General features: G+C 38.8%; 1 protein-coding gene across 6 annotated transcripts in view; it reads right to left on the bottom strand.

The window, feature by feature from the left end:
* Nucleotides 1–568: 568 nt before the first annotated feature.
* The window catches only part of IL15 (interleukin 15), a 77,736-nt gene continuing 63,886 nt past the window's right edge, over nt 569–14,418 (bottom strand). For 5 of the 6 annotated variants that reach the window (XM_078069257.1, XM_036105226.2, XM_078069259.1 and 2 more), the window contains 5 exons: nt 14,132–14,229; nt 12,695–12,779; nt 7,304–7,348; nt 4,913–5,050; nt 569–1,559 (listed from right to left, as the gene is read on the bottom strand). In XM_078069257.1, the coding sequence (XP_077925383.1) occupies nt 1,449–1,559; nt 4,913–5,050; nt 7,304–7,348; nt 12,695–12,779; nt 14,132–14,229 (477 nt within the window). In that variant the 3' untranslated portion in view covers nt 569–1,448. The remainder of the gene's footprint in view (nt 1,560–4,912; nt 5,051–7,303; nt 7,349–12,694; nt 12,780–14,131; nt 14,230–14,418) is intronic. The other variant, XM_036105228.2, reaches the window with a different exon arrangement.

The raw sequence follows: 14,418 nt of genomic DNA, 5'->3' as shown, positions 1-14,418 counted from the left end.
TGATGTGACTGCCATTATGATTTCCCTCTCCCATCCCAACAAACACTGGAAGGAGGCTAACTTTTGTCTAAGGATTGGATTGGCAACTTCAGTTAAAAATGGTGTGTTTTTCCTAATCTCCATCCATAGAAAAGCTAGGGGGGAGAAAATGAAAAGTAGATTTTTAAAAATCCATTTCGATGAAATTAAAACAAATGAGCAAACAAAACACCTTGCCACAATTTCAATCCTTAAACTTTAAAGTGTGGCTGTCAAACACTATTTGTCTGGACTGATATCAGGGAACAAACTGATAGCCGACACATGACTCTTCGGAAGTCAAACAGGATACAGATTTCTCCAAAACTATCTCGAAATAAATGTTTAAGCATACATTGACTAGAGCAATGAGACACATGAGCGTGGACTGGGTACTGGGGGATAAAAGAATGTTTCGATAGAGAACTGGTTCGTATTGTGAAATGGAGTGAAATCGAATTCGCAGGACATCAACTCCTACCCTGTAGCCCCTCGAGTGAAGAATGCCAGAAGTGAGTTGGGTGAAAGAAGTCGTGAGGAGACAAAAATATTTCACCTTAGTCAGACTTTTATTAAAAAAGAGCTTGGAAATTTCAGACAGTATAGTGCAAAAATATATAAACAATTATTTTTTATCAGATAATGTTGGCTCTAACAAATCAGCAGTTTTTTTTATTATACAAAAGTAGCAAAAAAAAATGGGAACACCTGCACTCGGGAAAGCATGGAAATATTAACATCATTACAACCACGAGTCCTCCATACACGATTCTACCTACCGGTGAAGGTTTATTATTGTCACTCCCCCCTAAGATTCACTGATGCGCAGTACATGCCAGTTTCATGCACTGTCTTTGATAACAGATGCTTTTGATATCAATAACTATGCTACAGAGTAAAGCACCCATTTCACACCTATTTCTCCTTTCTCATTGGGAGTCAGTTCTTCCTCCTTGTGGGACACCCACTGGAGAAGTGAGTGAAGGCTGGTGGTTAGCAGTTCCTGACTGGCTGGAGCACACAGTTGACCTGCCCAGTGGTACTCAGCCCCGCCAGCTGTGTAATTTGACTCCTGCCCTTGAAGGAATGTCCCCTATTTCCTTAAAGGGGTAAGTATCAGTGCAATTTCAAAGGATAAAGTAGGTACACAATTTTATTCAATATACTATGCTACAAATATGTACAACTTCAATAATAAATTAAGAATAAGTGAACAAAATAACTATGAGGACAGTTCATAGACACCATGTTACTCAATGCCATTTTTCTGCCTTCATTTCCAAGAGTTCATCCGATCCAAAATTCCGGATCAGCCTCTTGTTAGAAAAATTGGTTTGGGCAGCCCATGTGAACTGCAGAGAGTTTCATTGCCTTTAAGCCATGGGAAGATGTTTGTTAATAGCAGAAATGCTGAAGAGGATCAATTACAATCAAGAAGAGTTGATGAACATTTGTACAATATGTACAAAACTCCGAAAAAATTCTTTAATATTTTTCTCCTCCAGTTCCTCACATTCTTTGCATCCCGTTTCAGTTACATTCTGCCAAATAAAAAGAAAGGATTAGATTGAAAGTCTGCTGTATCTCTTTCCTGGGAATATCACATCATTTGAACCATACGGTGAGGTCTTAAGACATGAAAACTTTGGCAAATTAATATCATAGTAGGAAGAACCACTGGAAAAGAGAACTGGGAGATTCGATTTAGGCTTATTTTTCCTATAATAGGTTAAAGACACTGGAAAAATAAGCCATGTCTATCAGACATGGACTTCCTGCTTACCGCCCTTGAGTGGTCATTTACCCTTCTGGTCGTCTACCCTAGCATCAAGTCCATGCCTCCCTGCATGGCACACAGGGGCCTTGAAGTGATCCTCACCTGTTTCTTTCACCTGTCCCCACCACCTCAAAGGACATAGCCTAAGTACACTGAGCTCATGCCTTTACCCCCATGCACACATCATGCTATTAGCTACCCTCCCGTGTTGACTTTTCTCTCTGCAGGTTCCTCATTGCCATTGTAGCTACCACTACTCAGGTTAAGATCGCTCAGGTGCTATCCCCACCAGGAAGGCATTCATGAGCTGAGGAGTTCCTCTAAATGTTCCATCTCCACATTTTCAGACCTCCGTCCTATCACATCATATATTATATTGATATTAGGGAGTTTCACGCTTTTTATGCTATTATTCTCTAGGCTTTTCTAAGAGCGCAAAGCCACACATTTTTGTTTCCCTAGCATTTAGCACAGGGCCTAGCACACGGGAGTCACCTAGTCGTTACCGGTTGAATTGAACTATTTAGGTGAAGACCACAAGTTGTAATTCAAACACCATTTCATGGATAACTAGAATCTTCCAAATGTAGTCATCACCAATAAACTATTTAAGAGATCATCTGAACCATGAAAGCCATACCAGCAAAAATCAAAATTAGATTTTACATCCATTAAGCATTTGAAATTCAGATTCACCAACATTTATCAAGCACATCCTCTATGCCAGGCACTGTCATATTCCATATAGAACTGTCCTCCTTGAAAATAATCATGGCAACCAGCAAGGCAGAGATGTTACATGATGCATCTCAGTTGACATAATCAATGAAATTCTCTGACTGTGCAGCCTGCCCGCTCCTTCCATTAGATGTGCTGAACCCACCACATCACAGTCACAGTGACTGTGACCATGGGCATCAAGAGTTCACCAGGAAAGATGTGGTATATATATACAATGGAATATTATGCAGCCATCAAAAGGAATGAGATTTTACCATTTGCAACGACATGGATGGAACTGGAGGGTGTTATGCTGAGCGAAATAAGTCAATCAGAGAAAGACATGTATCATATGACCTCACTGATATGAGGAATTCTTAATCTCAGGAAACAAACTGAGGGTTGCTGGAGTGGAGGGGGATGAGGGGTATGGGGTGGCTGGGTGATAGACATTGGGGAGGGTATGTGCTATGGTGAGTGCTGTGAATTGTGCAAGACTGTTGAATCACAGATCTGTACCTCTGAAACAAATAATACATTATATGTTAAGAAGAAGAAGAAGAAGATAGCAGGAGGGGAAGAATGAAGGGGGGGAAATCAGAGGGGGAGACGAACCATGAGAGACGACGGACTCTGAAAAACAAACTGAAGGTTCTAGAGGGGAGGGGGGTGGGAGGATGGGTTAGCCTGGTGATGGGTATTAAAGAGGGCACATATTGAATGGAGCACTGGGTGTTATGCACAAACAATGAATCATGGAACACTACATCAAAAACTAATGATGTAATGTATGGTGATTAACATAACAATAAAAATTAAAAAAAAAAAAGAGTTCACCAGGGATGTTGTTAGGAGTTATCTGTTGCCTGGCTCAGCCTTTCTACCAATAACATAGAAATAACATATCACAAGAGCATTTTAAACATCAGTATGTTCATTTCATAAATACATTGTCTAGAATATGCCAGGCAATGTTTGGGGAGTTGGGATACAGCACTGAAGAAAACACACACACACACACACAAACACAAAAATAACTGCCTCTTTGAAACTGGCATTTGAGTAGGGAAAAGCAGACAAAAGCCATTCAGGAAAACATCAGCTAGTGGGGCATGCAGACAAGAGGACAGGGCGTGGGAAGGGATTGCAATGTGAAGAGCTGCCATCACTGAGAAGGTGACATTTCAGCAAAGACCTAAAGCAACCTGGCATTTTTTGGGCAAGTCCACGGCGTCCAGCCATCCTAGCTCAGGGGCTCCGCACTTTCGGTCGCCTCTGCCTCAACATCCTTCCCCGGAGACAAGGCTCATTCCCTCTTGTCCTGGCCAAATGTCAGCTTAGTAGGTAAATGTCTAAAGTGGAATCCTAGCCCTCTTACCTACCTTCTTTTAGGCCACTGGAATTAATAAATAACTGAGTTATTATTATTCATTTCCTTCTGATTGCTTTATTTATGCTTTATTTTATGGTTTATTTAAGACCCTTAAGAACAGAGACCAAGTGTATTTTTTCACGTCTGTTATCCCGAGGGTCTACAACGAGGCTCACAAAGTGTTTGTTAAATTAATGAATTATTCTTATGCCTTCTTTGTTCATAAAACTTCTTTCTCTCCACTCTACTTTAGCCCCTGGTGTTGTGCTGGGAAAGCTATCACACTTTTTACTTGAGGGCCTCTGAGCAGCTCATCCCCAAGCCCGCTGTGGGCGCTCCTCGCATGTGCTCCCCCCGCAACCGTACGGCTCGTGGTGCCCGGCGTGGCCCAAATTCTACTTGAATTATTAATATGTTTATTATTAACTTTTTGAGGCATTTGTCCTGCCAGGGGATAAGAAGAAGACATCCTCCGAAGTGAAACTGCTTAGGTATGAATCCTGGCTCCCCATTTTACCAGCTGTGCAAATTGGAGGAAGTGATTTCAAGCCCTTAGTGCTCCAATTTCTTCAGCCTTAAAACAGACACACGATAACTATCTCACAGATTTATTGTGAGGACGCAAGGAATTGCCACATCACCGCTGAAGAACGGTGTTGTCTGGCATAGAGTAATAACCGAATAAATGCTAATTGCTATTCCTGACGCTAAACACTTAACTATGTCATTAGATTCATGGCTCTGCACTGCACCTGGGGATGAACACCTTGAGGGCAATGACCTCCCTGGTTCACCACTATCACTCTCGCACCAAAGTGCACGGCCTGGCGTCATGCAGGGCATGTTTGTTGAATGAATAAATTGATAAACCAGTTTAGGATTGTGCGCACCCTAGTGGTGCAGCCACTCCGCAGACATGAACTCCCTCTCCCGAGAGCTGCTTGTTCCTTATATCCAGCTAATGCCTTCTCCCACCCAAGTCGAGAGCATCAGACAAAGCTCCGTCTGACTATTGGAAAACTCACCGCATTAGAAGATAAACCATCATTTGCTAGGATGATAAGGTTCTCTACTGTTTCATTAAGGAGATGATGTTTGGACTCAAGCAAAATAACACGTAACTCCAGGAGAAAGCACTTCATCGCTGTTACTTTGCAACTGGGCTAAAAATAAGAGTTACAGAGAATCATTTTGAAAAAAAAAAAAATGACCTTTCCATTATGCATGTTTACATAGATGTAATTATGATTTTTTAAAAAGTCAATCCAAATATTTTATAAAGAAACACAATACCCCCAAGAAGTTTTACATAGGAGGCAGCTTTTTTTTTTTTCTTTCTTTTTTGGCTTTGAAATCAAACCCAAACAAATTGACAACAAAACAATCTAAGAGGATGGTAATATTATACAGAAGAGCGAACATAAATCTAGAAAACATGGAAATAATAGGCCACTTTTTCTCACTGAGAACATTTCCTCTTTGTAAAAGGGTGCTAATACCAGCCTGAGACTCTCAAAACATTAGTATGGATAGTGTGCACTGAAAGAATTTTTAGAATCAGATTGTGTTGTTAACATTTTAAACAGTGATAGCTGCTGATCGTGCTATTTCTGCAAGTTCCAAAGTTCCAGAGGCAGAAGTGATTCCAAGAAATGTATTAGAAAAATCGGGGCGCCTGGGTGGCTCGGTCGTTAAGCGTCTGCCTTCGGCTCAGGTCATGATCCCAGGGTCCTGGGATCGAGCCCCGCGTCAGGCTCCCTGCTCAGCGGGAAGCATGCTTCTCCCTCTCCCACTCCCCCTGCTTGTGTTCCCTCTCTCGCTGTGTCTCTCTCTGTCAAATAATTCAATAAAATCTTAAAAAAAAAAAAAAAAAAGAAAAATCAATGTAGGAGTATTGCCCACTCACGGGCTGGCCAAACCAGAAAGGGATCTTTCAGATGCCGCAGAAGTATGTTTCCCACAACGGTTCATTGAACAAAAGCCTAAACTTAAAAGAAGCATTGATGAATATCTGGAGGTTTGACCACGACTTGTTTGACTTTCTGTTCTCATTGCCTTGCACAGTGCCTGAGACCCAGCCGGCACTCCACAAATGCTTACTGAATGGACGAGGGAAGGAAGGAACCCACCCATGTGTCTGGCACTGGCAATATGCCCATGTCCCACAGCAGCTGCTCAGGATTGAAGGGTAAATACTGTCCCCACATAGATAGATAGATAGATAGATAGATAGATAGATAGATAGATAGATAGAGAAAATAATAAATAAGTAAAACAGGGTCAGACATGCTTAGTGACTTGTAAGGTAACACAGCTAGATAGGGGCTGAACCAGAGTTTAAATCTAAATTTCAACCTCAGCTTCTTTCTGTAACCCGTGAGTTACAAGGTTATCTTCTTGCAAAAAAAAAAAAAAGCAATCTCAGGATGCTGAGTTTTGGGGGTTAATTGACTGCTCTCTACTTTGGAAAAATGGAAGGCATGCTGAAGCCGAAGAGGCAGACAATTTCTATGTGTAGCAGCACTAGCCAAGTGGTTGATGAACATCTGGTTTTTTTTCTAGTTCATGGTGAAGGCTTCCTCCCAAAGCTAAGAAAGTCTTCATAGGAGCAAAATCTTCTATTTCAGAGAGGTCCTAACTGAGAGCAGACTCACGGTTCTCCATGCACACAACATAGAGTTTGTTTTCCACAAGGTGAAGAAGTCAGGGATTTGTTTCTTGGTTTTTAGTAGCCAATCCAGAGAGAAGGACCAGCAACATGGCTAAAATCCTACACACCTTCGGCAATGTCAGGGTATTAATGAGACAAGTTCAAGATCATTTTTGAATTCTGATAAGTTTTATGAGTTCTGTTTATTTCTTTTCTCACATAGAGGGTAACCAGACAGAATCCTCTTCTGACAATTGTAGAGATTCATGCAAAATGTAGAACATGAATGCATTTAAGCGATTTGTAGAAAATTTGATTAAGGGTGGTAATACACTACAGCACTGGAAACAACAGATATGGTGGATAGTTTTAAATTGAATCAGTTAACCTGATTTTTGCATTTAATTGCATCATGATCTAACTGCATCACAAAATATATAATATATTTTGTTTGACATTGATGGAAAAGGCTGTTTCAGATTTTGATTTGGTACCGTTATGAAAATAGCATCTTTGTAGTTCTCTGCCCCCACGTCCCACAACCTCAACAGTTACCTACAAAATTCATTGATCATATGTTGTCAGAACACACGGAAAGTTAGATTTAAAAACTACACATCCAAAATTCATTGATCATATGTTGTCAGAACACACGGAAAATTAGATTTAAAAACTACACATCCTTCAGTAAATTTATGAAGATACACTTCTTCAACTTTTGAAACTGGAAAATATAGCAATTTTCAAAAAAATAAACTATACTCACATGAGCATCACTTTCAGTATATAAAGTGGTATCAATATGTATAGACTGAAAGAAAACAAAATTAGATAATATGAAAAACTATGCCCTCCTTTAGATATAGTGAGAACAACCTACTGAAAACATTAAATTAAGCTTTTTAAATTTTTTTATTTTGAGATAATTTCAGATTCATACACAATCGTAAGAACAAATAGAGATCCTGTGCCCCCTAGCTATTCCCCCAGCGGTAATATCGTGCATAACCACAGTACAATATGACAACCAGGAAACTGACATTGATACAATCCACTCACCTTGTTCAGATTTCACCAGTTCGATGTGCACTAATGGATGTGTGCAGTTCTACTCAATTTTACCAGATGTGTAAATTCATGTAACCACCTCCACGGTTACATAGTTACATCATTAAAATCTTCCTCCTACTATTTTATAGCCCAAACCACCTTTCTTAACACACATTTCACCCCCCGCCTTTCTAATCCGTGGCAACCACTTCTCTCCTCTCCATTCCTGTATCATTTCAAGAATGTTATACAAGTGGACTTATATAGTATATAATTGTTTGAGATTGGCCTTCTGAATACACTATTTTTTGAGCAGTTGTATGTTTATAGAACATGAGCAGAAAGTACAGAAAGTTCCCATATATCCCCTCCCCCCCACCCCAGTTTCTCCTATTATTATTATCTTGCATTAGCCTGGTACATCTATTACAATTGATGAGTCAGTATTGATATATTTGTAACAAAGTCCATAGATTGCATTGGGATTCAGTCTTGGTGTTGTACATTCTGAGTTTTAACAAATATATAATGACATGTACCCACCATTTTAGTATCATACAAAATAGTTTCTTTACCATAAAGACTACCTGTGCTCCATCTATTCATCTCTCCCTTTCCCCTGACCCCTGGAAATTTCCCACTGATGTTTTTGCTGTCTCCATAGTTTTACCTTTTCCAGAATGTCATGTAGTTGGTACCACAGTACGTAGCCTTTTTAGATTGGCTTCTTTCACTTAGTGGATATGCTTTTAAGGTTTCTCCATGTCTTTTCATGTCTAGAAGCTCCATTTCTTTTTATTGCTGAATAATATTCTATTGTATGGATGTACCACAGTTAGCCTATTCAGACTGGTTTTTTTTTTCACCCAACATAAGAATACTCTGGAGGTCCATCCAACCTGTTGTGAGTTATCAGTAACTCTTTCTTTATATTTGCTCAGTATTGTTCCATGATATAATGTACCACAGTTTATTCATCCACTGAAGGGAATTTGGGTTGTTTTCAGTTCTTAGCTATTGCAAATAAAGGTCTATGAACATTCATTCATGTGCCTGTTTTTGTATGGACATGAGTTTTCATTTCTCTGATATAAATGTTCAGGAGTGCAACTGTTGGATCATATGGCGAATGCATGTTTTATTTTATAAAAAACAGCCAAACTATTTTAGAGTAGCTGTAAAATCTTATATTCTCATGAAAAATATGTGATCCAGTTTCTCTGCATCCTTGCCAGCATTCAGCATTATTACTATTTTTTAATTTAAATATTCTTATAAGTGCATGGTGATGTCATTGTGGTTTTAATTTGCATTCTCTAAATAATGTACAGCCATTTATTGGCACTTTCTCCCAGAAAAAGACTTGCAGTGATTCATAATTTCTTCCTTTCTAATCTGCATACTTTTATTCTTTTTCTTGCCTTGCCAATTTAGCTAAAATTCCAATACTGTGTTGAATAAGAGTGGTGAGAGATGACATATTTGTCTTGTTTCTAATCTTAGGGGAAAAACATTCAGTCTTTCCTCATTAAGTATGATGTTAGCTCTACGTTTTTTGTACATGCTCTGTATCAAGTTGAGAAAGTTACCTCTCTTTCCTTGTCTGTGGAGAAACTTTACTAGGAATAGGTATATTCTTAAAATGCTGTTTCTCCATCAACTGATCCGGTCACATGATAATCTGCTTCAGCCTGTTAATAAGGTGGGTTACAGAGACCGATTTCCCAGTAGTAGGCAGGTCTTGCATACCTGGAATAAATCCCATTGGTCATGATATATAATTCTTTTAATACACTGGTGCATTTTATTTGCTAATATTTTACTGAGAATTTCTGCATCTAAGTTTATTAGAGGTATCTGTTGCTTTCTCTTTTGGTATAATCTTTGCCTGGTTTTACCATCAGGGTAATACTTGCCTAAGTGAGTTAGAAAGTTTTCCTTCTTCTATTTTTGGAAGAGATTGTAAAATCAGTGTTAATTTTTCTTTAAGTGTTTGGTAGAATGCGCCAGTGAAACCAGGTGGGCCTGGGGATTCTTTTGGGGGAGATTATTTATGGTGAATTCAGTGTCTTTAATGGTTATAGTAGTTTGGGATTGTTTATTTCATCTTTGTCACATTTTGGTAGTTTGTGGTTTTTGAGAAATTGGTCCACTTCCTCCAAGTTGTCAAATTTAGAGGATAAAGTTGTTTACAGTTTTTCTTTATTATCCTTTTAATGTCTGCAGATTCTGTAGCGATAGTCTCTCATTTCAGCTCTGATATTAATGGTTTATGTCATCTCTTTCTTAATCTTTATCAGTTTTTTTGGAGGTTTATCAATTTTATTGATTTTCCCCCCAAATAATGAGTGTTAGGTTTCATTAAGTTTCTCTATTATTTTTCTGATTTCAATTTCATTAATTTCTGCTCTTATCTTTACTTTCTCCTTCCTTCTGCTTGTGTTAGGTTTATTTTGCTCTTCTCTTTCCAGTTTTTTGAGGTGGGAACTTAGATTGTTGATCTGAGATCTTTCCTCTTTCCTAATATAATCACTTAGTTTTATAAATCTCCCTCTCAGTAATGCTTTGCCTGAATCCCACAGATGTTGATGTGTTGTACTTTCATTTTCAGTCAGGTCTATGTACTTTTTTATATCCTTTGAGATTTAACCTTTGACCCACGGAAAATTTAGAAGTATATTATTTAGTTTCCAAGTGTTTGGAGATTTTCCTGCTGTATTTATATAATTGACTTCTACATGATTCCACTGTGCTCAAAGAACACACTCTGCATGATTTCAATTCTGATAAATTTGTTAAAGTTTGTTTTATGGCCCATGATATGGTTAGTCTTGGTGAATGGTGCCTGAAAAAAATATTAATTCCTTTCGGTGAGTGAAATGTTTCATCTATATAAATTAGATATTGTTGGCTGACTGTGTTGTCCAGTTCTTCTATATCCTTTCTGATTTTCTCTCTTGTCGTTCAGTTTGTTCCTTAGGAGGTGGTGAAGTCCTCAACTATAATTGTGAATTTGCCTCTTTCTCCTTTCAGTTTGATTAGTTTTTGCATCTTGTATTTTGAGGCTCTGCTGTTTGGCGTGTACACATTTAAGATCACGTTTTCCTGGTGGATTCATCTCTCACCATTTTGTAATGGATCTCTTGATTCTAGTAATTTTACTTGTTGTAAAGTCTACTTTATCTGATACTAAGAGAGCTACTTCTGATTTTTGAAATTATTGTCTGTATGTGTATCAGCTTCCTAGAGCTACAGTAACAAAATATCGAAATGAGGGCTTAAAACAACAACAACTTATTCTCTTACAACTCTGGAACCTAGAGGTCCAAAATCAAGATGTCAGTAGGGCCATGATCCTTCTGAGGGCTCTAAGACAATCCTTCTTTACCTCTCCCAAGTCTCTAGTGACTCGGGCAATCCTGGGTCTTCTGTGGCTTCTAGCTGCATTATTTTAGTTTCCTTTGCCTTGTAGCTGCCTCCAATTTCACATGGCCTTCTTCCCTGTCACTCTCTCTGTGGTCTGTCCTCTTCTTAGAAGCACAGCTAGTCGTGGAGTTAGGGTCCAACCCACCCCAGTAGGACCTCACCTTAACTAATTGTATTTGCAAAGACACTATTTCCAAAGAAGGTCACATTTGGGGTTCTGAGTAGACATGAATTTTTTTTGGCGGGGGGGCACCATTCAACAACCCATTACAATATGGTATATTCTTTTCTCTTTTCAATTTCAACCTACTTATATCATTATGTTTGAGGTGAATTCCTTGTAGACAGCAAAATACTGGTTTGTGTTTTGTTATCAATTTGGCCAATCTCTGTCTTTTACTTGTATTCTCTTTCCCCTCTCCTTCTGGGATGCTAATGCTAAGAATGCTGGATCTTGGGTGCCTGGGTGGCTCAGTCAGTAAAATGTCAGACTCTTGATTTCAGCTCAGGTCATGATCTCAAGGTCATGAGATCAAGCCCCGCAACGGGCTCTAGTCTCAACACAGAGTCTACTTGTCCCTCTACTTCTGCTCCTCCCACCGCTTGCCCTCCCTCTCTCTCTCTAATAAATTTTTAAAAAATAAAAAAAAAAAAAGAATGCTGGATCTTTTATTATACCAAAGATCCCTGAGGCTTTTTTTTTTCAGTGTGTTTTCTATTATTCTATCTTCAAGTTCACTGTCTTTCCTCTGTCATATTCATTCTGTTTGTGAATCTCTCCAGTTTGCTTTGTATTTCAGTTATTGTATTTTTCAGTTCTGTCATTTCCACTTGGTTCCTTTTACGTATTGTATTTCTTTGCTGAGACTTTGTTTTATCCAGGTGTTTCAAGGGCATCTGTAATTGCTTGTTGGCACATTTGTATGATGGCTGCTTTAAAATCCTTGTCAAATAATTCCAACATCCAATCCATCTCTGTTTCAAAGTCTATTTCAGAGTTGTTTCTCAGTCAAGTTGTGATGTTCTTGCTTCTTGGTATAATGAGTGAGTTTCAGCTGTATTCTGGTATTTTAGCTTTATGTTACGAGACCCGGGTTCCATTTAAATATTCTATACCAGCACGCAGCCACCCTATTTAATTAGGTTTACGTCTGTTTGTAAGCTGCAGTTCTAATGACAGTGTAGCTTTCAGAATCTTTGTGGTGCTAATTTGAAATGCTTGGTTCACCTGGCGCCCCTGGGACTCCCACCGGTCCCTGCTGTGTCACCCCCTGCGGTGGAAGGCAATTCCCTGGGCTCCTGCTCTCTTTCCCCTTGCAGGTTCTGCCAGGCCGGCTGGTGTCTCCAGGTGAGGGAGGGGGTTCCTTAGCCACAGGACAGAGAGCTCCTCCCTGGGTCAGGCCATGCTCCCTACAAGAGCGGCCAAGCTGCCCAGTTTCTTTGCTGGAGACGGGAGTCTCTGGACTGTGGTGACAGAGAGCTCTTCATAGCAGGCCACTTATAAATTGAGTTTTAAAGATAATTAAGATCTGAAAATTGTAAAAGATTTCATTTAAGGCTCATGAATTTCTACAAAAATATTGTTTCAAGTGAGATTTCATTAAGACTGACAGCAGAACATAGGGAGAGGCATACTCCATAGCAATCATACCAGATAGTTTATAGAAAAATGAGTACTCACTTGAATAATATTGTCAATTTTTTCCAAATCACTTATTACAAACTGCCAGGTTGCCTCTGTTTTAGGAAGACCTGCACTGATACTGCTGAAAGCAAAACCAAAGAGCAAAACATTTTGAATGAGCATAATAATACTGGCTTGATGAATATTACAGGCAAAAGAGCAATCAAGATCTTTTTTATTTTGATCAGTGAAAAGATAAGTGTTATCCTTGCCTTTGTGCATTCAACAGATGAATATAAACAGCAAACATACAGTACAACCCCTTGACACTTGAGGTTAACTTAAGGACTGACCTACCGGGATTAGAGAAAAACCTAATTTGGAAGGACAACTTATAAATAACCTGGTGTAATTTATTACAATGGAATAAACACAGCACCAGATGTGTAGTAGTGCTCAGTAAATGTTTTTGAATGAATTCCGAGTTTTCTTTAAGTAGAGGTTCCATCCGACTTTTAAGTCCAATAAATAGGTAAAATTCTTAAAATAAGCACTAATCGTTTTCATGTACAGATTTTGATAGTACATATTCTTTACCATAGATTAAACACGGCCCTTTGCACACTGCTCACACTGTGACTAGGCCTGCGGTAGCTTTCTTCAGAAATATTACAGACTGGAGACCAATCTAGTCTGAACGATCATACACTTACTCATTTTGGTAAAACTGAAATTTAACATCAGGACAAAAGGCTCATACACTGACCAAGTGACTGTGGAATGGTTCTTCAAGCTTGAGGAAAAATAGTTGCTCCCTGATGGATATTGCACGGAAGCAAGAGATCCAACACTAATCTTCCCTGTGAGGAAGATGCACCTGCACACATCTCTGGCTCCCCACACCATGAAGGCATTAGTAAGGAAAACTGAGCTGAGGCTCATATGACGTAACTACAGGCTGGGTGCTTTGGGCCAACTGTATGCAGTGAATTAGCTACATCTAAGAGAGAAGAAAAAAGTTAGTAAGCATGGAAATATATGAATGTCTATTAGGAGGAAAAACGAAAGGCCTAAGTAAAGAAAGAAACATTTCAAACTGAAGTAGGGTAGGGCTCAGAGGATGGGGGATGGCAGTGTCAGGGACAGATAAAAAAGTAACATGGACAAGCCCTAAATATCCGTATTTTACTGCTGTGAAAATCATGTAAGCTATTAATAAGGAATGGACTTCCAAGTTTAGTTAAATACCAAGAGGTCTAATTTATTGGAAAGATATAACACTCATTTGGAATAATACCCAAATGTAGAAATGCTCATTTGGGTGTTTACCAAACCTCCTCGGAATCTCCGTAATCTGCCCTCTATCTTACCCCAAATACTTAGCTCCTAAGGATTTAAGCAAACTGAACATAAAGCAGTTTAAAAGAAAAGATACTGAAGAACAATGATCAAGGCCATTAACATGATGATATTTATGCTGAAAGATAAACTTACCCCAAAATGAAGACATGAATGCCAGCCTCAGTTAGAAAATGACTGTTCAAAAGTAAACACAGGTAGCACTGGATGGAAGTACTTCTCAAATGTGGTTTCTAAAAAATATCATCACAGGCAAAGTGGTTAAAACTTTTTTTAGTTAAAAAATGATACTTAAAATAATATTTTATCATATTTTTAGATTCCAAAAGTTAAGTTTATCACAATTTCAGGATTAATGCTCTTTTTTAGAATTAATGAAGCTAGAATTTATCCTTCTTGCTTTGTCCGCACCTCCAGCTCTG

This window comes from Halichoerus grypus, chromosome 3, assembly GCF_964656455.1.
Source record: "Halichoerus grypus chromosome 3, mHalGry1.hap1.1, whole genome shotgun sequence".
Taxonomy (NCBI): Eukaryota; Metazoa; Chordata; class Mammalia; order Carnivora; family Phocidae; genus Halichoerus; species Halichoerus grypus.
Note: the sequence above shows the minus strand (reverse complement) of the source record. Positions and strands in the feature narration are given on the sequence as shown.